We start from the raw sequence: 24,575 nt of genomic DNA, 5'->3' as shown, positions 1-24,575 counted from the left end.
GTGTGGTAGCCAAGCGGGTAAAGCGTTCGCTCAACACGTCGAAGACCCGGGTTCGATTCCCCACATGGGTGTAATGTGTGAAGTCCATTTCTGGTGTCCCTCGCCGTGATATTCCGAGAATATTGCTAAAAGCGGCGTAAAACTAAACGCACTCACCCTTTCTAGGTGCTGTCTTGCAGTTTGTTCACACCTGCAGTAATGTGAAGGTTCACTGACTGAATGTTCAAGCTCCAATCACTGAGTCAGACTTTGCTCTAGACTAACAACTATTCTCTGAAATGAACACATTTTACTGAAAAACGTTCATAGTGAAAAAGAATAATATAATGAAATTGAGCCCTGAGACTTTCTTCATTCCTGAAGCTAAGGAAATCTAGACTTGCCACATTTTCTAGACTTGCGTGGGATTTCTTGGATATATTTACTTCAGGGTCTGTACGACAGACTACCTTTGTTATCTCATAACCTATCTGCAGGACTGAATTGACAGATTTCTTCTAATGCATGTAATGACGTTTCTGTTACTTTAATGGCATGAAGAAATGGCATTGTTTTCGAGAACAGACTGTCACGGTTTCATTTTAAGGTGCTTGCTGTATCAGCTCAGCACATATGCTTTATCTATTGTGCTGGAACACAGTTGAAGGCGTTTAACAGAACTCACTAACAAGTAAACCACCATTCACCGCAAACATGCTCAGCTGCTGATTAAAACTTTCATTAAAACATTAACACTGAAAAATTACTTGTATAAACATATTTGTCAGTTGTCCATATTTGACAAGAGACTCAATCAAAAACAACGTGAATTGTTTCACAGATATAAAGGATAGGTGCATGCTCCTTTATAAAGCTTCGTTGGTTCCAAAAGATGGAGGTCGTGGCCTCAGTTCCAAACCGTTAAATCCTGAATGTTCCTTTACAGCCATATTTACTTCATCAAATTCCCTCAGCATGGTGAATAACGATTACCCATCTCTCTATAAAATACGTCCCAGCTTTTTATCGTCACAAATCTTCTACCCAAACATCATACTGTAACTCAACCCAAAGCTAAATACAGCCTCGGTCATTTTTTGCAGTTAACGTATTTGAAGCCTGCATCTGTGTTCTGAAATTGTCTCTTTCAAACAAGTGCAATGGAGATCTCTTGAAGCAACGGGGGCATATTGTGTAACTGACGAGCAAACCACAATACCGTCTATATAAATCTGTTCCCGAGAAACCGTTAAAACAATGTTATAGTCTTATATTCAAGCTGCGCGTGTTTACGTGAGCTAAAACTGGTTTTGAGAAACATTGGCGTGACACTGACTACGGGATAATATTAGTCTGCAGTAAAACGTATACCTTTTTCTTGATGCTTCCGTTTCTGTTGAGGGGTCATTATGTTTGTATTCTATCATTGGAACCAGAAAGAATACAGCCACCCATTCTCCCCTACATAGAATAAATGGACGCTAACTGTAATACGAATCGGAGCACCAAGACGCCGTTACAAGAAGAACCCCATGTTCCAACTGTGTGATGCCAATTACCACTTTCTTAAAGTTCTTGCACAACGCTTTTTAAAATTTGCTCAAGCTGTTATAATAGCGTAAACAGAATTTTGTTATTGATATTGATAACGACTTTGTTTACTGTTTTGTTGACGCTGTTAAGAACGTTCTTGTTGCAGTCTGTTTTCATGTTGTATGTTCTGTTTGTGCTGTTAATGATAATAATGATGATGGTGATGATGATGATGATGATGATGATGAAGATGGTGTGTATCGTTACATTTGAAGAGTTTAACGAATTTTGCATTGTTTACTGTCCCTGAGAAACAACTGTGTTTCCTTGTGTGTTTGGTCTGTAATTGGTTTCCCATTGTGAAGAATATCAGTGGCATCGAAACCCGTGAAGGTCCCGGGGTAGAATAGGCCTTCAGCAACCCATGCTTGCCATAAAAGGCGACTCAGCTTGTCGTAAGAGGCGACTAACGGGATCGGGCGGTCAGGCTCGCTGACTTGGTTGACACATGTCATCGGTTCCCAATTGCGCAGATCGATGCTCATGTTGTTGATAACTGGATTGTCTGGTCCAGACTGGATTATTTATAGACCGCCGCCATATAGCTGGAATGTTGCTAAGTGTGGCGTAAAACTAAACTCACTCAGTTCCATCGAGCCAGGTGAACTAGTTCTCGTGGAAAAGTGTTCCAATCGGACTGGGAGGACATTGAATACCTCTGGAAAAACATGGAAACAGAAAGTTTTAACACAGACCAAAGCAAAACAAATCTCTGTTTCCCCCTGCAGATGAAACCTGAAGTCCAGACAGAGTGTATTGAGGGACCTGTGATGACTGATCAATGAACAGTGAAGAAACTGATGCCAGACAGATCTGTAATTGTTGGCTAAAGTGGTCTATACGTTCCTCTGGTCGCGTTAACGTCCCTTTATTTTCGTAGTCTTACATTCCAACAAATCTAAGCAAATCTGTATTTATGATCTGTTTCCTTTTAGAGGGGAAACAAAATTTTTGGGCTCTTATATCAGTTAAAATTATTTATGCATCACAAGTAGGAATAACAGAGAAACAAGCCTTTAATTCAGCCTTTACGAGTCTCGGTAATGTGAAATCATGTATTTTGACGTTAGATACTAATTTTAACATTATATAAACTAGATGGTGCTCATGATATCGACCACTAAGTAGTCTGATCCACCTCGTTATTATGCAAATGTAATAAGTTAATAAGGCGTTATTTACAGATCGCCGTTGTATACAAAGCTCATCTGGAATATTGCTAAGTGCGTGGTTACCAGACATAAAAACACATCAAAAGGAGAAAAAAATATGCCGCTAGGAAAAACGTTAACGCTGTTTTTTATATTGAAATGTATAATACCTCGTGGATACCTAGTGTTAAATTTCTACCTAGACTTATGTGCTTAGTCTGAAATGACGCTGATTGACTCGAATCTGTATATACCGTAAGTAGACACTATTCCTTGAATCAATAGATCAGAATTATTCCAGTTATAGGTGACAGTGTAACTTCCCTATAATTGTCCATGATGATCTATAGTTGCTCCGTTATAATGATCCAAACTGCATGGTCAAACTGATGTTGATCTCAGCACTGTCAAGTCCAGACACGAGTACCTACCAACCGCATATAGCAGTAATATTGCCGAGAGAATCGAAGCGTTTAAGAACAAACAAACAAATCAAAACACACTGCAATCAAAAGTAAAGCGTGACGTCATTATAATTGTTGAAGTCGAAGAATGCAGTTTCTAAAACCTCTAAGCAGCGCTCTCAGTCGTGATTTTGCTCCAGTGATGCTAAACCGGACGTAAAACTATTCCCCTAACCACAAACTCCAATCAACTGATCACTTCCTCACGCCAAGAGTGATACGCGCATCACGGGACGTCGAGGTGAAAACACTACCACATATGAGCAATGAAGCTTCCCCCATTAGTTCCGCTGGTCAAACAGATCGGTATAATGATCCCGATGAGGGATGCTATGTTCATTACACTATCACTTCCTTCACTAGTGGCCTTATGAGCTGACAATTAGTTGTGCAGAAGACCCACGCAGCTGTCGATTTGCTATTTAACTTTCCACAATACTTTAAGTCTCTCATCAGCCGTGTGAGCTTGTCGTCACCAACACTCTTTCTCACCTCGGTCTGTTTTATTGCGACCGTTTTCAACCTATCTGGGTTTTGATAATCCATGTTCGCCGGGCCCTTAAGGGGTATTTCAGGGCCTGTTTACGTCATGGCCGTAAATCAGATTCCTGGAATGCGGTTCTGGTTGAAGAGATTTTCAGGTGTCTGAGATCCTTGTGATGGTTGAAAAACAGACAGGTTGTTGTCGGAGAAATATTTCAAAAGCTCGAATTTTCAGACCTGACAAATAGTTGTTGATACGTTTAGCCTTTTCACTATTCGCATTTTTACGCGTCATGAACCGCAAAAAACACGTAAAGTTCGATAAAATAGACCTCCCTAACTTGTTGCATCTTAACAAGTGAATATAGTATTAGGCCCCTTTTAGCAATACTCCAGCAATATCACGACGGGGGACAAAAGAAAAGAGCTTCACACGTTGTACCCATGTGGTGAATCGAACCCGGGTCCGGCGTAAAGAGCGAACGCTTTAACCACTTGGCTACCCCACCGCTCCTCTAAACAACGAAAAGATGTCCAACCCTCACAGTCTTGTACTTTGGTGGTGAAAGGTTATTCAAATGCAGTGAGTTTGATAACGTTTACGCATTTTATGGAAAAACGTCAAAAATGTGACACGTGACCTTCACCTTGCCAAAATAGAAGAAAACGTCCTTGCAAAGGTATGGAATGAAAAAGTGAAAACAGAATCAGTGAGTTTAGTTCTATGCCGCTTCTAGCAATATTCCAGCAATATTCCAGCAATATCACGGCGGGGGACACCGAAAATGGGTTTTCACACATTGCACCCATGTGCGGAATCGAAACCGGATCTTCGGCGTGACGAGCGAACGCATTAAGCACTAGGCTACACAACGAACAGAAAAAAATGTGATGAAAGCGAGAGGACTAGTTTTCCACATAGAAGACCCAATCGAATTCATTTTTCAGGCTTAACATTAAGATTGTGCTGGAAGAGAAAATTACAGACTTTGTCGCCATTCCCCTCACAGCCTCCCCCATACATCCTTTGTAATACACTTTGTCACATGGACATAAAGCTATGGCAGAACCGTGGGAGTTATACATAACAGAATAAGTAGGTTCATAAAAACGCCCTGTATGTTATTCTTTTTATTATGCTATTTATTTATTTTCACGTATCTTTTCTTCTGTTTGTTTCGTTTCATTTTCAATTCTTTGCATCTTTTGGATCGAATGGGTGGGGGTATTGGATCGTTTTTCGGATGCTTGCTTTGATGCTTTTTTTCGCTTTTTTATGCAAAGGCATATCTTCGCATGCTTCCTGTTCACCCGCCAGGGAATTCTTGTTGTAGTCACTCCCAGAGTATCAATAGCCGGTGACAGGTGAGATCGACTCACCCCCTCCCTCTCACCAGCAGGCGGTGTACTGGTGCTTCCTCCGGGCGGTACGGGGGTCTCGTCGCTTCATTTATAACCCACACGGCCATGCTCCACGTGTTGTGAAGTTTTTCCACTCCAGTAACCAAATATTCATGTAAAATGTGCATGTCGTTAATTAAACTACAAGACCGGGTCCAGCGTTGATGAGGAAAAAGTACTGTGCGAACTTTGTATGGTTCTGCGCATTAGTTGCGGGTTGTATGTAAACATGCATAAAGATTTCTAACGCCGAGTTTCTTATCAACGTTGCCATAAAGCGTGGTATGGTCTCCCGAGGGTGCACTTGGAAATCAGACTCGGGCTCCATTTACCACGACTGGGAATCTGTACACACACTCATGGTGATATAGATATGTATTAGAAACACAGACCTTTCTACGTCGACAAGAGCGAAACCCACTTTCTACATGTTAGTATAAATGTATAAATGTAATTCCTGTGACTCCATGTCATGATAAAGGTAGCGTTTGGTGTAAATAAACGTTATTTACACGAAGTACTACTGGCTCATGATCAGGATATATACGTTACTTGTGAAGAACGATTGTAGTCCGAGTTTGAATTGCTCTTGACGGGCCGGTCACGTTCAAAAACAGCGACCAGGAAACGTCAGATGAGCATACTCAGCTCACACATGGCCGAACATGAACATTTGCCCTTGAAGATTCAAGTTAGACGTTATCCACTGTAACCGTAAGTTAAGGTATCGAGTGGTCAACACGTCCGGAGTAGAATAGGCCTTCAGCAACCCATGCTTGCCATAAAAGGCGACCATGCTTGTCGTAAGAGACGACTAACGGGGTCGGGTGGTCAGACTCACTGACTTGGTTGACACATGTCATCGGTTCACATTTGCGCAGATCGATGCTCATGCTGTTGATCACTGGATTGTCTGATCTCGATTCGAGTATTTGCACACCGCAGCCATATAGCTGGAATATTGCTCAGTGCGGCGTAAAAAACAAAAGTTCCCGTGCAGACGAAAAATGAGTTTCTGCACTTGCAAAACTAGGACTAGTGTGGATTTTAAATATCGATAATGTAAAGTCTTTGGACAAAAGGGAACCATGTAGCATTATATTTCAAATGAGAATGGTCATAGTACGAAAAGTTAGTACACATCAGAATGCGTGCAGAAAAAAGTACCTGATATATCTGTTTAAATGAGTTGGTATGTTATGAAGCATAAATCAGCTCACCGAGACGTGTCACTGTTTTTCGCTAAGGTTTTCAGCTGTCATATAACGCAAAGGAACAAAACCTACGGAAGCCTCCAGTTGCCGTCTTGAAAATCCAGGACAGATAAAGATTTTGTTTTCTTAATGATGTTCGGTATTAAGGTGCACTCAGCGCATACCATAAGAACACATGCTCGCGTCTGTCCATTGACTATCACACAGCAGATGCAAATCCGTGATAAAGACATGTACTTCAAGTCGAAATCGAAGAAAGACATACCGTGATATTGTTACCCAGCAACGCTTTTATATTGTGTATCACAACCAGTTATTCAAGACTATTATTCTCATACAGAAACACGTTTATTTAATAGCGTGTCTCTTAGTTTGTTGTTACATTCATCGTTATTCCTGTTATATCGTGTACTAACGTTTGGTCCTTGAATATGTATTATATTGACAGCAGCAAATAAACTCATTTAAATTGAAAATGAGCCCATGAAGGTTAGGAGATTCATAGACTAGGGGATTCCTGAACCTGGGAAAATCTAGACTTGCTTGATACAGGGTATGGACAATGCAGGGAATGCTATGCAGTTTGGAAATACCGGCAATGTGGTTCAAAGACCGTGAGACGGACTACCTAAACTGATGAGCTAAAGAAAGTACACATGTTGTGTTTCTTCCAATACGACATAAACAACAAAACCTTTTGATAAAATGGAAAATGTATGTTGAAACGCAGTGTAATACACATGTTTGTCATCAAAATGGCATTGTGACAATACAGAGTGATGTAGTGATGACAATGCTGGAAGGTCAAGGTCATTTGACACAGCGGTCGGATGGCCCATATGCAAACAGCACAAAGTCTGGTCACTGTGATGACCCAATGATGTGGCTGCTGATGACATCACCGTCAGCACCCGATTGCGTTCGTGAATAACCGGCGTATAGCGACCCTTATGGGGTGTTCTGACTCTGGGACGTCCACTTCTGGATCGATCACATATCTCCCCTATCATACTGACACGGTTAAACAGCCGAATTGTGACCTTGTGCAACCCAGTGTCATTGCAATGTGGCTGTTGGAAGGACCCATTTGCGACATTCCTCGTGATAATTTTGACAAGTGATTGTCAAAACGACAATTGTCACGACAAACACGATTTATACCCTCTGTACAAACAAAAAAACTGCTCGTGCATAGGGCAATATGCACCATTTTGCGAAACTTCGTGCGAAACACGTACAAATGTTTATGGCTGCATTTTGGCAAATGATACATGATGGTCGAGTTCTATACAATAAATGGTTTTCAATAATTTTAGTAGTTGGAAAGCATATTTGGGATTGCAGCAACAATCGCAGTAGAATTGGTCTTCAGCAACACATGCTGCCGTAAGATGTGACTAACGGGATCGGGTGGTCAGGCTCGCTGTCTTGGTTGACGTATGTCATCGGTTCTCAGCTGCGTAGATCGATGCTTATGCTGTTGATCATTGGATTGTCTGGTCCAGACTCGAGTATTCACAGACCAACACCATTTGGCTGGAATGTTGCAAGTGCAGCGGAAAAGTGAACACACGCAGTCATGCGCAGGTCATATGTACAGGAACATATATCCAACTGTACAGGAAACAATTCATGTACTTTTCATTCTTGAAAATTCTTCGCGCGTTCATTTCAGCCTTGTACATTTCAACAGTTCACCACTCAACATTTGTTATTTTCAACATATCAATCGAAACACTTTAAAAATTCCACCCCCTGTGGTCTTCAACGCTTGTCTATTTCAGTATTTTTCATTTCAACACTGCTAAATCCAAATCTTTTATATACTCGAAGGTTTCGACAGAAGTAAAATTTAACGTTCGTAGAACTCATCACGTGGAGAATCCAAAACTCAAAGAATTTAGCACTTGTAAATTTCACACTTGTAGATGCGAGCACTTGTACATATCACCAAACTAGTTGAACCAGCTTTCCGTACATTGCCATCCGTCTAACGCCTAATGGGCACATATATTAGCTGTATTGCCTTTAGCACGTGTGCATATCTGTTAGCAAATATTTCCAGTTGCTCTACATGTTTGCTCCAGCGGTTTAACGGCCGCATGTGATGGAGTCAAGGTATTGCAAGATTCTCATAGCATGTGTTATTTACCATCTCTAACTTACGTAAACCATTAATAACCCAAGAATGTCTTATGATTTTTAAGAAAAAAAAACACAGCCTATCTGCAAGAAGAATCCAGGTTATTAATTTAATTATTTCCTTAGTACTGTTCGTTATTTATGTAGGCCTATGAAAAATATACACGCTCTAAACCTACGGGTTCCTTGTTCCATGTGGAAAGAATTGCGCATGCGCAGCGCGATGTGTGCGTACAAAAACAGGACTACACATCTCGGCTTTTGGGACAGGATCCGCCTCCATTGTTTAATCAATTTCAATCTGACATTTCCATGTGGTTTATGAGTGGTGTACATTTCAGTCTCCACGCCCCTCCCCGCCGGGATGAATGTTGCATGTACACATTCTCGTGTGCGAGAAATATGCGCAAAACCATGTGCGCAGAAAATGGTAGGATACATCCACGTGTTAGATACAGTGTGGTATTATGATGCAAGATCAAGGGAGATAAGCGTGGAAACACCGGAAATCAATCGTGATTTTCTTTGTAAGCTGATGCAAAATCAGCATTTTCTTGCCCCTGTAAAGTATTTTTGTGATAAGATTGGCATGTTTGTCTCACCTGTCTTTGTAAGCATGACTGGAATAAACGTGTTCTTTTAGGGTTTCACTTGATCAAAAACGTATGCATTTCATGGCAATATTAATCTAGTTCCTTTGAATTAGATATTTTATAATGATTTTATCATAATGTTTAATGCAATAGGTTTGCCTATCAACTGACTAAGGGTATCAAAATACCGTAAATGCATGTGTAAAGCTCAGAATAAATTGACAAATTATAAAAATGTGTATCAATAATGCAGTTTATGTGTACTATGATATAGATTTTGGAAGTAGCATGAGGACAGGCGTATGTTTTTTAGAAATAAATATTTTAGAATAATTTTATAAGACTATTTATATGCAATATGAATTGAATATATATAACGAAAGGTTTATGAACGACATAAAATATTGTCGAGAAGAGCATGTGGAGGGAGTAGGTTCGACCTTTAGGAATGAGTATTGTATTACGTCGCAGCAACAGGAGTATGGCACATTGAACCCTTTTGGAAATCGAACCCAGTCCTTCGGTGCGACAGTCGACAATCCCATCACCTCGTCGAAAATACGGACGTGTTAATACAGCGTTTTGCTATAAATAAATAATGTTAGATTTAACACAAGAAAGTGGATATACCAAAACAAACATCCTAGGGCGGGGCACAAGATCGCGATGTTCTGAATGTTAATTTAATGCATCGTTTATTACATTAATGTGAACTACGGTTTAGCCCCTGTCGCGATGGATGTCAAAACTGTTCCAAAGCGTTTACCAATGTCAACAAAATAATATTATTTTCTGTCAACCGTCCAAACTACAGACTGTACTAATGTAGGTCTAAGTGCATCCTCAATTCAACACATGGCTGCTACCTATCGCGTTTAACAAAAACAGACTTGTCTGTAGAAGCAGCTCTTGGAGCTGGTTCCTGGTTCTGCAGCTGTTGTCAATATGCTGCCTCTGTGCACATCCGTTTTAAATACCAACCGTTCCAAGTTTTCATTATCATGGTAATGAACCCTGGGTTTTTACAAGACCGAGTAAAGCTGGTTCATTTTACTAAACAGGGTAAAGCTGGTATTTCACAAGGTAAAGTTAAGCTGGTCCATTTTACTGAACAGTGTAAAGCTGAGGTTTCACAAGACAAGGTAAAGCTGGTCCATTTACTAAACAGTGTAAAGCTGAGGTTTCACAAGACAAGGTAAAGCTGGTCCATTTACTAAACAGTGTAAAGCTGAGGTTTCACAAGACAAGGTAAAGCTGGTCCATTTACTAAACAGTGTAAAGCTGAGGTTTCACAAGACAAGGTAAAGCTGGTCCATTTACTAAACAGTGTAAAGCTGAGGTTTCACAAGACAAGGTAAAGCTGGTCCATTTACTAAACAGTGTAAAGCTGACAAGACAAGGTAAAGCTGGTCCATTTACTAAACAGTGTAAAGCTGAGGTTTCACAAGACACAATAGAGCTTGTCCATTTTACTAAACATTGTAAAGTTGGTATTTCACAAGACACAATAAAGCTTGTCCATTTTACTGAACAGTTTACATCTGAGGTTTCACAAGACAAAGTAAAGCTGGTGCATTTTACTAAACATTGTAAAGCTGACATTTCACAAGACACAGTAAAGCTGGGTTTTAACAGTATAGAGTTTTTAAAAGGTGGTAACGTGCAGCTTACACCAATGTTAAGCCGAGCGAATTTAACAGACTGTGTAAAGTGGGGTATTTTACTAAAAAGACTCTAGCTAGATCACCAGTGTAAAATGGAATGAATTGTTTTGTAGTGAATAGATTTATATTTATCATTTTCTTGTGTGTTTTCGCACCCTTGTGGGAAATAGAACTCAGGGTGTCAGCCTGACAAACGAAGAGTTTAACATTTGGACTACACCTCTACTTACTTCAGATCGCTATATTTTTGGATAAACGGGACGAGTTTCAAAGGTTTTTGCAAACTATATTGATAACATGTTCACTATGTAACAAACTTTTCACCAAATTTTATTTTTTTTATGAAAAGAGCGTTTCGATGTGGAAACGAACCTTATACCGAATAAAGAGGTTAGCTTGGTCCAAAAATCCTTTAGCATCACCACACCTGAGTAAGTATCTTTAGAGTTATTCCCCCTTGTTAGGTTGTAACACCCGGAAAATACCACCTAGCGAGTGACCAGAAACAACGGATACCTTTGTTTTGATTCAGCCTATAAATGCCAAGCCAGTTCCTGAATCTGGGACTATCGACATATAGATCATGGGTTTAACATTTACTGTCCATGTATGTATTAGATAGCATTTAGTTGTATGTATTATTTTTATGTTTATGTATGATATTTATCAGCCATTCCTGACGTTTATGGATTCAATGGAAGCATTACGAAACTGACATGAAGCCCCTAGACGATGTTATCGACTGTTTGTACCTTCGCGTCATGTGTTGCCCTGGTAACCAGGGGTTGATGACATGATAGCACTGTTGTTTCTGTCAACATTGCATAATACTACGAGTCTGCCTATCGACGTATTGTCGAGTCAGCAAAACATAACCACCATTCTTCCTTCCCGTCATGCATCTCACCGGAAATAGCAGCAATAGTTTGAAAAACAGGAATCCCGAAAAACGGACACGCCCGCATAATGTCATGACGACGAAATCGGGGAAAGGATATATACAACGTCTGTTTATGTGAATTTGGGGATAAAAACACCATTCATGAATTGAATATATTAGCGTGGGTAATTGTTTGGAACTCTTTAGGATGGATATTTATAGTCTTTGGGTTCGGCTGATGACAGAAAGCCTGAAACGGATTTACCATCCGATATAAGCATGGCACACAAAGGAAAACATGATAAACGAAAACAATTGGATTCTGTCATAACAATCATCCCAGTACCGTAGCATTCCTAAGTCTCGGCTTTCATTTTGAGGCCATTACTGGTTTGGGGAGTCCCAATTCAATGGCAGTTATGCATGTTTAGTATCTGATTTATTTCACGACTTGTCGAGAGATTAGCGATTCGACGCGAATCAGGAATTATGTAAAGTTCACGCTCGGGGCAGGGGCGTCCGGAAAAGGTTTTATTGTGGGTAAGAATTGCGAAATGGCCTTCGCTTCCTAGTTGAGACTAGTTTATCGTCGGAGAACAGTGTGAGAGGTGTCAGCGTTGTTGTGTTAGCGGGGGGTAGGTTGAAGTATGGCTACGGGTATGTGGCCTCGACATCTCAAGAGTCCACTAGCTGAGGGCTATTCACATTCATGGCCTGCCTAGCACATATTTAGTCAAAGAAGACCACGAGGTACGCATTGTTTCGTGTAGTATAGTGTTTAGGCTTGGCCACATGTAATAAAATAAGCATTTATGAGTTTGCACTTCGATATCTCGTTCTAAATTGTGATGACAGCTTGAACAGGAACACTTATGATGTATCGTGTAGTGTTTCCTCAAAACTAATTACAGTTGCAAAAGTAAGGATATATCTCTGAAAGTTCAAAACAAACACAACTGTATGTAACAAACAAAAAACACCGACCTGTCGCGTTAGAAGATAACGGTAAAGCAGATTTGAAAAAGAATTTATTTCTTAAACACCCACGTCTGTGTTTTGACAATCTGGTGTCGGGGCTGAATTTGGTTTGATCCACAGGTCCGACGATGAAATTTAATATGTGAAGATGTATTTTTACATAGCACTACGTTAATTGCAACCAGACTGTTTCGTTTCCCAGTCCACCATTGCGAATAAAGACAGAAGGGTTCGTCCGACGAGGTACATGTGATGAGTTTTGAAACCGGGGCAGTCATTACATATGTTTTCAATGCTGGTTCTTATTTACAGATTTGTTGACGATTCGGGTAGTAGTGTTATCACAGGAACATCGTGATGATATATTTACTGTGAGTCTATTCTCAAACAACCCTTTGCTTACGGCACGGATTTCGTTTGGTCTCTTGTTCCACAGCTGTTCCCGATCAGATGGGAGTGCGTCCTAATGCTGGGAAGATAAACTAACTTATCTTATCTAGGACGTTAAGCAATAAGGAACTGATTTCATTCAATAAAAGCCAACATCACAAGACCAGTTACAATACGCCTGTATTGCCTCGTTTGGCTCGTGAAGATGCTGTGTGTGGAGAACTGGTAATGCACGGCAGATGCGGAGCCACCTTGGAGCAGATTTACCTCAGCTGGCCATCTTGGTAATAAGGTGCATAATACAGAGCCCAGTCTGAGCACGGCTGCCGATAATAGGTTAATTGGCGCGTGGTACATGCTGCTCATTTTAGATGATTAAAACAGATGGTGAGTTTCCCAGCGCGCATGTGAAACACGCATGTACGGCAATTAAATCTTAACCAGGTACCCGAACAAATAAAAACTATGTCATCTTTTTAATGAAGCCTTTGAGAAAAGTTATTTCAAGTTCGTGTCATGTTAATTTTAGTTTGATCGTTTTTCGAACGATTCCCTTAGGCATGTGTACTGTAATGTACGTCTGACTGCTTGACTGAGGACCGAAGATTGAAAGTTCCATCACTTAGTCATGTCATTCCAAGAGAGGTCAAAAGATGGCCATTGCTGAATGCTCACTTGGCGCCGAATGGACAAGTGATTGAAGATCGTGGTTAACGCATTCGACACGCCGAACACCCGGGTTCGATTCCCCACATGGATGCAATGTCTGGAGCCCATATCCCGTATTTCCGGGATAACACTTGAATATTGTCAAATCGGTGTAAAATAACACTCACTCATTGCAACATTGTCTTTAAAAAGTCTCAATTCGCTTTGACTAGATGCTGCCCTGATGCTGAGTGAGTTCAGTTTTACGCCGCTTTTTAGTAATATTCCAGCAATATAACGGCAGGTTATACCAGAAATGGGCTACACTCATTGTACCCATGTGGGAAATCAAACCCAAGTCTACGAACGAACGCTTTAACCACTATGCTACCCCCCGCACTAGATACGCAAGAAAAGTATTTTCGCTGTTTCAAATCCCGGTTTTGTGGGCTACGGACTAGGTTTCGCCAGTGGTTTAGGGCGAACGCATGGGTCATTTCCAGGTGTCCTAGAATATCACGAGGGCAAGCTGTGATATAACAGAAATATCCGGTGCACAGTGGCGTTAAACAAAACTCACTTACTCAGTTCGGAATTCAGGTATTTAGCGCGTCGTCACTACACTTTGAAGCCGTTTCATGTACTACTAAACATACTTGAGCATCAAAGAAATTATATAATTCAAAGTGCAAATTTATTGCTCTAGTGAATGTTCATGATAATTGCACCCTCAAGACAACGATGCATACAGAGACTGTCGGCCAGCGGTCATGCGTCGAGAGTAATAAGTCCAGCGTGTGTGTTCCGAATGAATTTCGGCGCCGCCATTCTCCGACTCTCAGTACCGGAGCGTGTGTTTATTTGACACACACGACCATCATTGTTTGAGCTGATAGCCAGAAGGATATGCGCAGGTAACACAAACAACTGGTTTAGGTTCCTCTTCATCAGCCAAATACGACTCCAGAAAAACAACATCGTATACATGTTCTGGGCATTTCAGAATTCTACTTCACTGAATTGAAATACACAACCGAGTGTACTGAATCTCTCTTACGCACGATAACAGAGAATATTCCATCTAATGTTTACAAAACCATGGTTAGAGTATATACAAAAGATCACAGTGACTTTATAACGAAATATGGATTACGGATAAAGGCTTAACCTTCTTCCGTTATTTAAATGTATGTTCTGTACTTAATGATATGCGAAACAGGTTCAAAAGAGACCGTCAAACATTTACCCAAAGCGGCTGTAAAAAACTGCTGCCACGCTCTTCTTCTCTTTCCATCTAAAGAATAATATTTACCATTCCCACATCGTGTCGGTTGTGTCGACTTAAAAACCAAAGTAGCAGATAATAATATAAACATCGACAACTTTTTTTCAAAATAGTTCGTGGCTGTTATATATTATTATTTCTCTTCCAGTGCAAATTATCTCCCTTTTTAAGAACGCAAATAGCTTGAATGGCGTTTAGGCGTGAATTCCGTTGTTTATGAAGAATTTTTTCTTTGGTATTTGTTCTGGAACGCTACAAAGACGTCACATTGCAGGTTTTCCAAGACTGGAATGAGGACTGTCAGTCATATTGTTTTAGCCTATCATGGAGTAAGTGACGAGTAATGCATTGACGGTTCCGACGTACCATCTGGGCTAGATTACTTCATAAACAGACTGACACTGTGAATAAGGCTCTCAGCTGGCGCGTACCACTGCAGCCTTGTACACACAGCAGTAGCTGATTACAGTCAAGGATCAAAGAGTAGGGACATAATGACCGGTCCACTCCACACGTGGGATGACCGATGACCGCTTCTTCTTGTGGAGAAATGTCCAGAATGGTTCAATAATCTGCCATTCTAGTAGACATCATCTGGGAGGGGTTGACCATCAGTTTTGTTTTACATGTCAACATTTTTATGTTTTGTTGGGTTGGGCTAGACATGAAGTTCAATGGTTTCCCTGTATGACATGGCAAGTCTCTTGTTCAACCTACCGCAGAGCTTAATGGAAGGACTGGGTTGTGTTCTGCGTGCTGTACTTGCTAACTGCCACTGGAAAAAATTGCTCTTGTGTTTTACTGCAGTATGGCAGGTTGTGTTTTTCGCGGGGTAGGGGAGGAGTGGGGAGGAGGATTCTGTCCCCCTCCCTCTCCCTCACAACCCTACCCTTGGGGATCCAACGGCGCGTTTAGATGGCAAGGGGGTAGGGGTGCTCTATCTCAACTAGTCTGTCTCGCAGTACCAGAATCACATTACTTTCCCCAGTGCCTAGCCCTGCTTCCAATGCTAAAGCCCTACATGAAACAAGTCGTGATTCCATCAGACTCAAGTCTCTGATACAGACCCTGAAGCAAATGTATCCAAGAGAGCCCATGTGAGTCTAGAAAATGTGGCAAGTCTTTGAAAATGAAGAAAGTTTCAGGGCTCCTTTTCATTGTGTTATCTTATTTTACTATGAACGTTTTCAGTAACGTTTCATTTCAGAGACTAGCTGTTAGTATACTCAAGTTCAGAATCTCCCATCTCATTGGGGCTCCTTTTCAATTTAAATGGGTCTATTTGTTATATATCATTTATTTATAGACTAACCGAGCGTTAGTCTATGCTGAGTGTTAAACGTGGAATTACTTTTTAAGGCTTCAGAAAGCGATGGAAATCAATACCGAAACGCACGTCCCAAATACGTTCTCGGTAGATATTCTAATAGAAGGAAAAAAGAATATGTTATCATTTTCATAGCTCAAGACTAATAATAATAATTCATTTATATAACGCCTAGTATCCATCTGACTAGCTGCGAGCTGGACGCTGTAATCGGAATTTGGTTACGTTTCAGGTAGTGTGAGAAATAGCTATTGCGCCACCAGCCCGTGGCTTATAAAGAAGATATTCTATCTACTGTAAAGAAAATAATGAAAATGCAATAGAAGATGAATATCATTTCGTTTTAATTTGCCCAAAACATACAGTATATCGAAAACAGCTGATTAAACCATATTTTTGGAAGAAGCCAAGTATGTTGAAATTTTTGGAATTATTAACAGACCCACCTAAAGATAGTATTGCAAGATTGTGTAAATACATAATATTATGCATGTAAGTACTCAAATGTTTTGTCCAGCCTCCATTTATACATGTGAATCATTATGCATATTCCAACGGATAACCATATTCTATCATGTATAGTTTGTAAAATGATGACGAGGGGCATATGGCCCAAGCCTTTTCGGAATAAAGAATCGAATCGAATCGAATGTAAAAATCCTGTCAGGCCAGTAAATCTTCATACTCACTTGCCCGACTGGTTATAGTGATATCACGGAATCATTTGCAAATATATCGCTCTCTTCGACTTTTTAAGATATAACACACTTTTAAATCATACAATATTATATCCTGATAAAATGTTCATTATGTTAGAGCACCTTAATGATAAAACCCGTGTCTATATTCAGATTTCGGACAAGTGAAGTATGTTGCGTACAAGTAATTTCTAGGCATAGCTTGTTCGACTAGCTGGCAAATTTTGGAAACTATTTCGCGAACTGGTTTCAGTGAATAAGAATGTTATACGATATTGTGTCATGTGTACATGCCCACCTATACAGCTCACCCCACCCCTAAACCTCTCCCCCACAATTCCATCAGCGAGTGGCGCGCCATGTGTAAGTCTGCAGGTAAAAGAGGCTGATTCAGTGTGACAGCTCAGGGGATGCCCAACAGTGAGGGGCAGGATGTTCATGTTAACAAGCAGCCTCCTCTTCAGACTAGTGTAGAGGCTAAGTAAATGTCATGTTTCATCACTGTAGGTGTGCGCAGCGCAGCGATAACGCAGATACAGTCTTCATTAAGTGGGGAACGGGCAGCCGCGAGTATCGCAGGTGACAGCGTCATGATGAGGTTTTTGTCTGTGTTGCAGGTGTGGTGGCGCTGGTAGCGGTGATGCTTGAGGTACCAGGCAGGTTGACGCTCGGGGGAAAAGGTATTGTATTCGACATCTTACTAATCTCCATCTGATAGCATCACTTTGAGTTTTAACAGGAGGGATCTGTTATTCACTTTTTAAAGGTGTTTTTCTGGGTTGAGTTTTGAACGATTGGGATGTCTATATTTACCTGACAAACTTGGTAGATTACCGAAGTTGATTTTTCGTATTCCCCTACTAAAACAATCAAAACTTTATTTTTTATATTTCCGCTGATCACAAATATGTAGTAATTTTATATTTGAAAAAAAAAACTCATAAAGTCTGTATCTATATTAACATGAAAATATACCAATGAAAGCTGTATTTTAAAGTGTATTTTTAACATGTTTTTACACAGGGAAATAATTTTGTTAATCTTTTTAAAGAACTGGCCATGTTTTAAACTAGTTTTCAGTATTGTGTGTTCAGTATGTCACTGTTTTATAAACTTGGAATTTTGGAATTGTGTATTCAACCCGCATATTGCAAGGCATTGTGCAAGGCATCAACAAATCTGGGCAACACAAACATATGGTCGACAGAGTGAGTAAAGGTTTATGATGTCGGGATTCGTGAAATGATCATCGACTGAAAGCTTTACTTCCAAGTAAACTCACTATTTACATGTGGTTATCACTGTGTTCAGTCTTTTCACCCTCCACGCATCGATCTGCGCATTTGGGAATCGATGACATGTGTCAACCAAATCAGCGAGCCTGACCACCCGATCCTGTTAGTCGCCTCTTACGATAAGCAGAGTCGCCTTTTATGGCAAGCATGGGTTGCTGAAGGCCTATTCTACCCCGGGACATTCACGGGTACATGCATGGGTTGCTGAAGGCCTGTTCTACCCCGGAACATTCACGGGTACATGCATGGGTTGCTGAAGGCCTGTTCCACCACGGACCTTCACGGGTCATGGTGTTCATCAAGGTTATTGCGAATTCTGTTTTTCATATTTTCTCGGTCACTGAACCACAATATTTTCACCACTGTCGAGTCATTCCTGCAATAATACCCTGAATGAAGCACGTCTAGATTTCCAGAGGTTCATCTCAGCTTTCACTGTGTTCATTTGTTTCTATCAATGTTATATATATTCAGGAAGTAAACGAGGTGGGCAAAATCTATAACGTACACTCCGTGAATTCTTGAAATGAGCTGGAACTCGAAACATTATTCATTGTGTCATACTGCTTTTCCAATGAGTACCGTTAACCATATACGTGGTAAAGAGATCCACGATGTTTGTAATGTATGGCGATCACGCCACCGGCAGTTTAATATGTGTCCTTGACCTTTATGACATGCATATGATCAGCGACACTACCCCTGACCTCAGCTTAACTTCCCTCGTGTTTGTTCTTGTCCGTTTAAAAGGTCAGCCTTGACCAAGACTAAATCCAGATGAAATGGCACAGTCTTGACAACGCATCACCAAACACCTATGTGTCTATCCAGTTAGAAATGTGAATTAACGGCACATCAAACCCACATGTACCGCTGTTTTAGCCCGTTAACTCGCCTCAAACGTTCGACGTTAATTTAGTGTTTACTTGGCGTAACGCATCTGATGTAAACAAGAATGTTCACTAGATCTGCAATAACACAACTCCCGCCCACTCTCCTAATTCAATAGCCAAACACTCATGTATATAAGAAAATACAAAACGTGGCTTGCATTAGGTCGGGCCGGAAAGCTTTGAGATATCATAGCCACGTTTTAATGTGAAATACATGCGACGCTTCGCCCGCTCTTCTGATAAGCCATTTATCTAAATTGAATGTGTAAGTGGCAATTTAAGGTATCAATGTTGCGTTGCTCTTACCACTGAATCTGATTCCAAAAGATATTGCATAGACAATGCGCTACACACGTTACCATGGGATCTAGTCTGTCATACTGTTGGCGGTGGGGGGTAGCCAAGTGGGTCCAAAGCGTTCGCTCGTAACGCCGAAGACCCGGGTTCGATTCCCCACATGGGTACAATGCTTGAAGCCCCCCGCCGTTATATTGCTGGAATACTGGTTAAAAAACGGCGTAAAACTGAACTCACTCATTCACTCACTGTCACACAGATGTTACATCAAATATACCCCAGAAAGCCTACTCGTAAATCTAGATTTCCACGAATAAAGTCTCATGACTCCTTTTCATTATATTTTATTTTTTTACGATGAACCTTTTTTTCTGAAAATATAACCTTTAAACTAAGCTTGAAAGAACAGTAGTCACACGAGGGAAATCTAGACTTGCTTCATGATGGGGTTTTGTATTAGAGGAGGTAATATGGTTCAGGGACTGCGAGACATGGAACTACTGAAGAGTTGGAACGTTCAGGATTGCAGATCCAACTTTGCAGATGGTTTCTTGTCACTAAGAGGCTGGCATATATACGGCATGCTATCCTGTATAATTACAGGCGGTAGAGTTCCTTCTTTGACCCCAGTATCACCTCAGTCAGAAGGTTGAAATACAGACCTGTTGGAATTTTAATGACGCTTTCGAAAAAGACTGCAAGATGATTTTATTCACATATAAGTATATACGTTCCAAAACATGTCTAGGGAAGATATACATGTACGCGGGTGATTGTAATCTCGACACAGGTCTAAAATCCTGGCAGAAACGTGACTACATAAAGACAGACCTCCATACTATATCAACACAGAGTGAGTGAGTGAGTGAGTTTAGTTTTCCGCCGCACTCAGCAAAATTCCAGCTATATGGCGGCGGTCTGTAAATAATCGTGTCGGGTCCAGACACTCCAACAACATAAGCATCGATCTGCACAATTGGGAACCGATGACATGCGTCAACCAAGTCAGTGAGCCTGACCACCCGATCCCGCTAGTCACCTCTTACGACAAGCATAGTCGCCTTTTATGGCAAGCATGGGTTGCTGAAGGCCTATTCTACCCCGGGAATTTCACGGGTTACACAGATCTGGAATCATGATACGTGCGTCATTGTCATCTCGACACAGATCTGGAATCTTGATGCGTGCGTCATTGTCATCTCGAAACAGATCTGGAATCTTGACGCGTGCGTCATTGTCATCTCGACACAGATCTGGAATCTTGACGCGTGCGTCATTGTCATCTCGACACAGATCTGGAATCTTGATGCGTGCGTCATTGTCATCTCGACACAGATCTGGAATCTTGATGCGTGCGTCATTGTCATCTCGAAACAGATCTGGAATCTTGACGCGTGCGTCATTGTCATCTCGACACAGATCTGGAATCTTGATGCGTGCGTCATTGTCATCTCGACACAGATCTGGAATCTTTATTTGTGGATCACTGACATCAACACAGGTCTGGAATGTCTGTCATCGTCTGGATCTGGAACCGTTGGGTGTATCTTTTATCCACCAACCAGGGGGTGTATATTTTTTCCACCAACCAGAGGGTGTATCTTTTATCCACCAACCAGGGGGTGTATCTTTTTTCCACCAACATGGACTCTGACAAAGCAAACCTACCCATGATGCACCAGCAGAGATATGAATACCAAGTAAACTGAAGCCATCAGTACCTCGGTGTGGTGCTCGTGTACAGCTGGATGGACGTAGGGGTGATGTATCTGGCTAACCACCCACCAGATGCAGACCCATGACGCTGCCATATGCGGCTCGTGTGGCCGCAATCCCTCCCACCGAGACTGGGGATAAACATCGGCGCAGTGTTATATTTTGCCAAAGTGCCTGATTGCCACATCATTACGAAGAACCGTACACAAACACTTCCCTCGTCTCTAAACCATACCCCACTTCAAACTTTGAATGATCAGAGAATGTTGCTCATGTAAACATTGGTTCCGATGGAGATACGATGAGCAATTGTCAGGACAGTCAGATGAATAAACACAGGAGGAGGAACGGCACCTGGCGGAACCTGCAGCTGAATTCACGAATATGATATGGACTGGGACCCCGTCTTCTGACAATTACATCACGTGTACATCCAGGTGAATTCACGAATGTGATTTTTGACTGGGATCCTGTCTTCTGATGATTACATCACGTGTCCCTGCAGCTGAATTAAAGAATGTGACAATGACTGGGAACCCGTCTTCTGATACATATATCACGTATGTACACGCAGGTGAATTTCTGACTGTGATTTTGACTGGGAACCCGTCTTCTGGCAATTACATCACGTATACGTCCAGCTGAATTTACTAATATGATATGGACTGGGAGCCCGTCTTCTGACAATGACATCGCGTATACATGCAGGTGAATTCTGTCCTGGTTCCCAGGCCTTTCAAGAACGTAATTTTGACTGGGATCCTGTCTTTCGACAAAACCATCACATATGTATACATGCAGGTGAATTCACGAATATGACAAGAACTGGGATCCCGTCGTCTTACAGTCGAATACAACTGTTGACTGACATCCAGAATTTCAGACAAAATATGACATATTCATACTGACAGGGCCGAAATGCCCCTACGTTATCGCTTCTGTGCCGGAAACGCAAGACATTAGATAATAATTAACGCTCTAGTCAAGTACAGACAGTGTCCGCGCCTACTTACAAGACGTGAGCGATACAAAAGTAGGCATGGAACAGGGAAGAGAGATCCAAGCGTCGTTCAATCTCTAGAACGTTAAATATTATTAAACAATCTAAATTGCTGTGAAAATATTAGAACCTGACAAAAAAATGTTTATTGAAATAATTTAGTTTATGTTCTCGACAGCCCGATTGACAAATGCCACTAAACGACACATACATGAAACACCGCTTAAAGTCTTCTCATTGCCCTTTCCAGTAAATATATGTTTAAATGGCTGAATCTATAAACAAATGCATGGAGAAAGGATGTTATGAGGTTCCACCTATTTGGTCGTCCTCGCTCCAATTGTTTTTATGGGGATTTGACAGCATTTGGTCGTAACACGTGTTACACACAACAAACTCTGTTAGTATTCTGGAATGGCGGAACACTTCCGTTCAACTTTGTAATAGAAGAGCGAGTATAGTGTTACGCCGTTTTAGCAAAAAATAGATCAATATCGAGACGCTGACACAAGAAATTGGCTTCACACGTTATACCCAAGTGGGGAACCGAACCCGGGTCATAGGCGTGACGAGCGAACGCTTTAAACACTGGGCTACCTACCGCCCTCCCTGGTGTCATGCAATCAACCTATCGCATCCATTAAAACGCCTCTACCGTCATGGGTTGCGGTCCTATTCTAAACTAAGGTTGCGGCTTATTTTCCGAAAACAGACACGTGGCGTCAAGACGGGCCCATACTTAATTTCAGGTGAACAGCACAGGTGTGTTAAATTACTGATATAATTAGGCACATTGTATACAGACCCCATCCTGTGTGAGTTATGGGAGTGACACTTGGGTAATCTACACAGTTCCTTTCTATTACTTATGATTGTTGGGTTGGTCGTATTCAGCTACCTCAGTCATTTCTTCTTTCTGCAGAATTCTGAAATGTTTTGACGGAATACTAATTTAGAAAACTCTCCATGTCCCTTGCTTGCCACCAGTGTTAATCCGGTAGTTCCCAGGAATCGATCCGAATGAAAGTTGTTTTCGTAGGGTTTCGTCGCTGTACACATTTATTTTCATGAGTCAAGACCACATGTGGTCTATACGCACAGATTTAATGAGTATGTAGCCTTTAGCCATATTTCAGCACTATATCACGGCGGCGGGGGCAACAGACATGAGCTTCACACATTGTGTCATAGTGAATCAAACCCGGGTCTCCGGCATGAGGAATTTACACTTTAACCACTCGATCACACTACCATGAAATTATAGTCATGTAGTGAGTCTGTAGTAAGTGCCTGAGTGAGTGAGTATTGTTTAGCACCGCCTTTAGCAATATTCCACTAAAATTAACTAACTAACAATGAGTTGTCCCCTTTAGTTTGTGTGCTGTACTATTGGTCCTCGTTGAACTGAAAACTCTTGATTAGTTAGCCAAGCGGTTAAAGCGTTACCTCCTCACCACTAGCGTCCAAGTTCGATTCCAGCCATTAGTACAATGAGTGTAGTCTGTCTCACAGTCCCTGAACCACATTATTTTGCCTACTGTTAAGCCTTTCGGCAGCGCTAAAGCCTTAAATGAAGCAGGTCTAGATCCCAGATCTCCCTGGGGTTCTTCTTCACTTAAAATGGGTTTGTATGTTACTATGAACTTGTGTTTATTTTTGCGACTATAAGCCCTAGTCTAAAATGTGTGCAGCTCGTTCTTTGTTTTCGGACTCTGAGTCCTAGGCCGTGTCTCACAAAACTCTCGTAAGGTACGAGATCTTAAGCTGATCCACAAACCGTTCTTAGCAACATTCGTAAGCATAAGATACACCTTAGAGTTACGACAGGTCGTAGCGTTACGAACGCTTTGTGAAACGGGCACCTGATCCACAAACCGTTCTTAGCAACATTCGTAAGCATAAGATACACTTTAGAGTTACGACAGGTCGTAACGTTACGAAAGCTTTGTGGAACAGGACCCTGTTTCGGAATACAAGTAAACAGACGCAAATTCGCCCATCCATCCAGTGTGTAGTTTTTACTGTTTCCGGGTATTAAATGGCATCGTCAAGTTATATTAATATCCATGTTTCACCTCCACGTGTTTTATGTGTTGTAGTATCGCATCCCATGGCTTTACGGATCGCCGCCCCGCCCATGACGTTCGACAGAGTGTCGCCTAAGTGTTTGAATTTCACCCGTGGCAACTATCAGAAGATGGAGTTTTACAGTCCTGGATACCCTAACAAATACACAAATGACACGGACTGTGTCTTGTACCTGGAAGGTAAGCTACAACATGTATCTCGTAGTTTAATGAATAGGTCAGTGGGACAGTGGATCAAGCGTCAGCCTGAAGAACTGGAAGTTGTTGGTTCGATCCCAGGACTTTTTGGCAGACAGATTTTTAGCTACACATACAATACCAGTTACCTCTTTGTAACAAATAAGATGATCAGTATATACCTTTCAAAATATGTAGTTTTCGAAAGACAGAGAACCTA

At 41.3% G+C, this 24,575-nt stretch overlaps 1 protein-coding gene across 1 annotated transcript in view; it reads left to right on the top strand.

Annotated features, from left to right (window-relative positions):
* LOC137258466 (neuropilin and tolloid-like protein 2) overlaps positions 1–24,575 on the top strand; it is a 76,383-nt gene that overhangs the window by 38,252 nt on the left and 13,556 nt on the right. Inside the window, exons 2-3 of the mRNA XM_067796151.1 lie at positions 17,508–17,570; positions 24,191–24,358. Of these exons, the coding sequence (XP_067652252.1) occupies positions 17,508–17,570; positions 24,191–24,358 (231 nt within the window). The remainder of the gene's footprint in view (positions 1–17,507; positions 17,571–24,190; positions 24,359–24,575) is intronic.

Source organism: Haliotis asinina, chromosome 12 (assembly GCF_037392515.1).
Source record: "Haliotis asinina isolate JCU_RB_2024 chromosome 12, JCU_Hal_asi_v2, whole genome shotgun sequence".
In the NCBI taxonomy this organism is placed as follows: domain Eukaryota; kingdom Metazoa; phylum Mollusca; class Gastropoda; order Lepetellida; family Haliotidae; genus Haliotis; species Haliotis asinina.
This window is presented reverse-complemented; position numbering and strand designations above follow the sequence as displayed.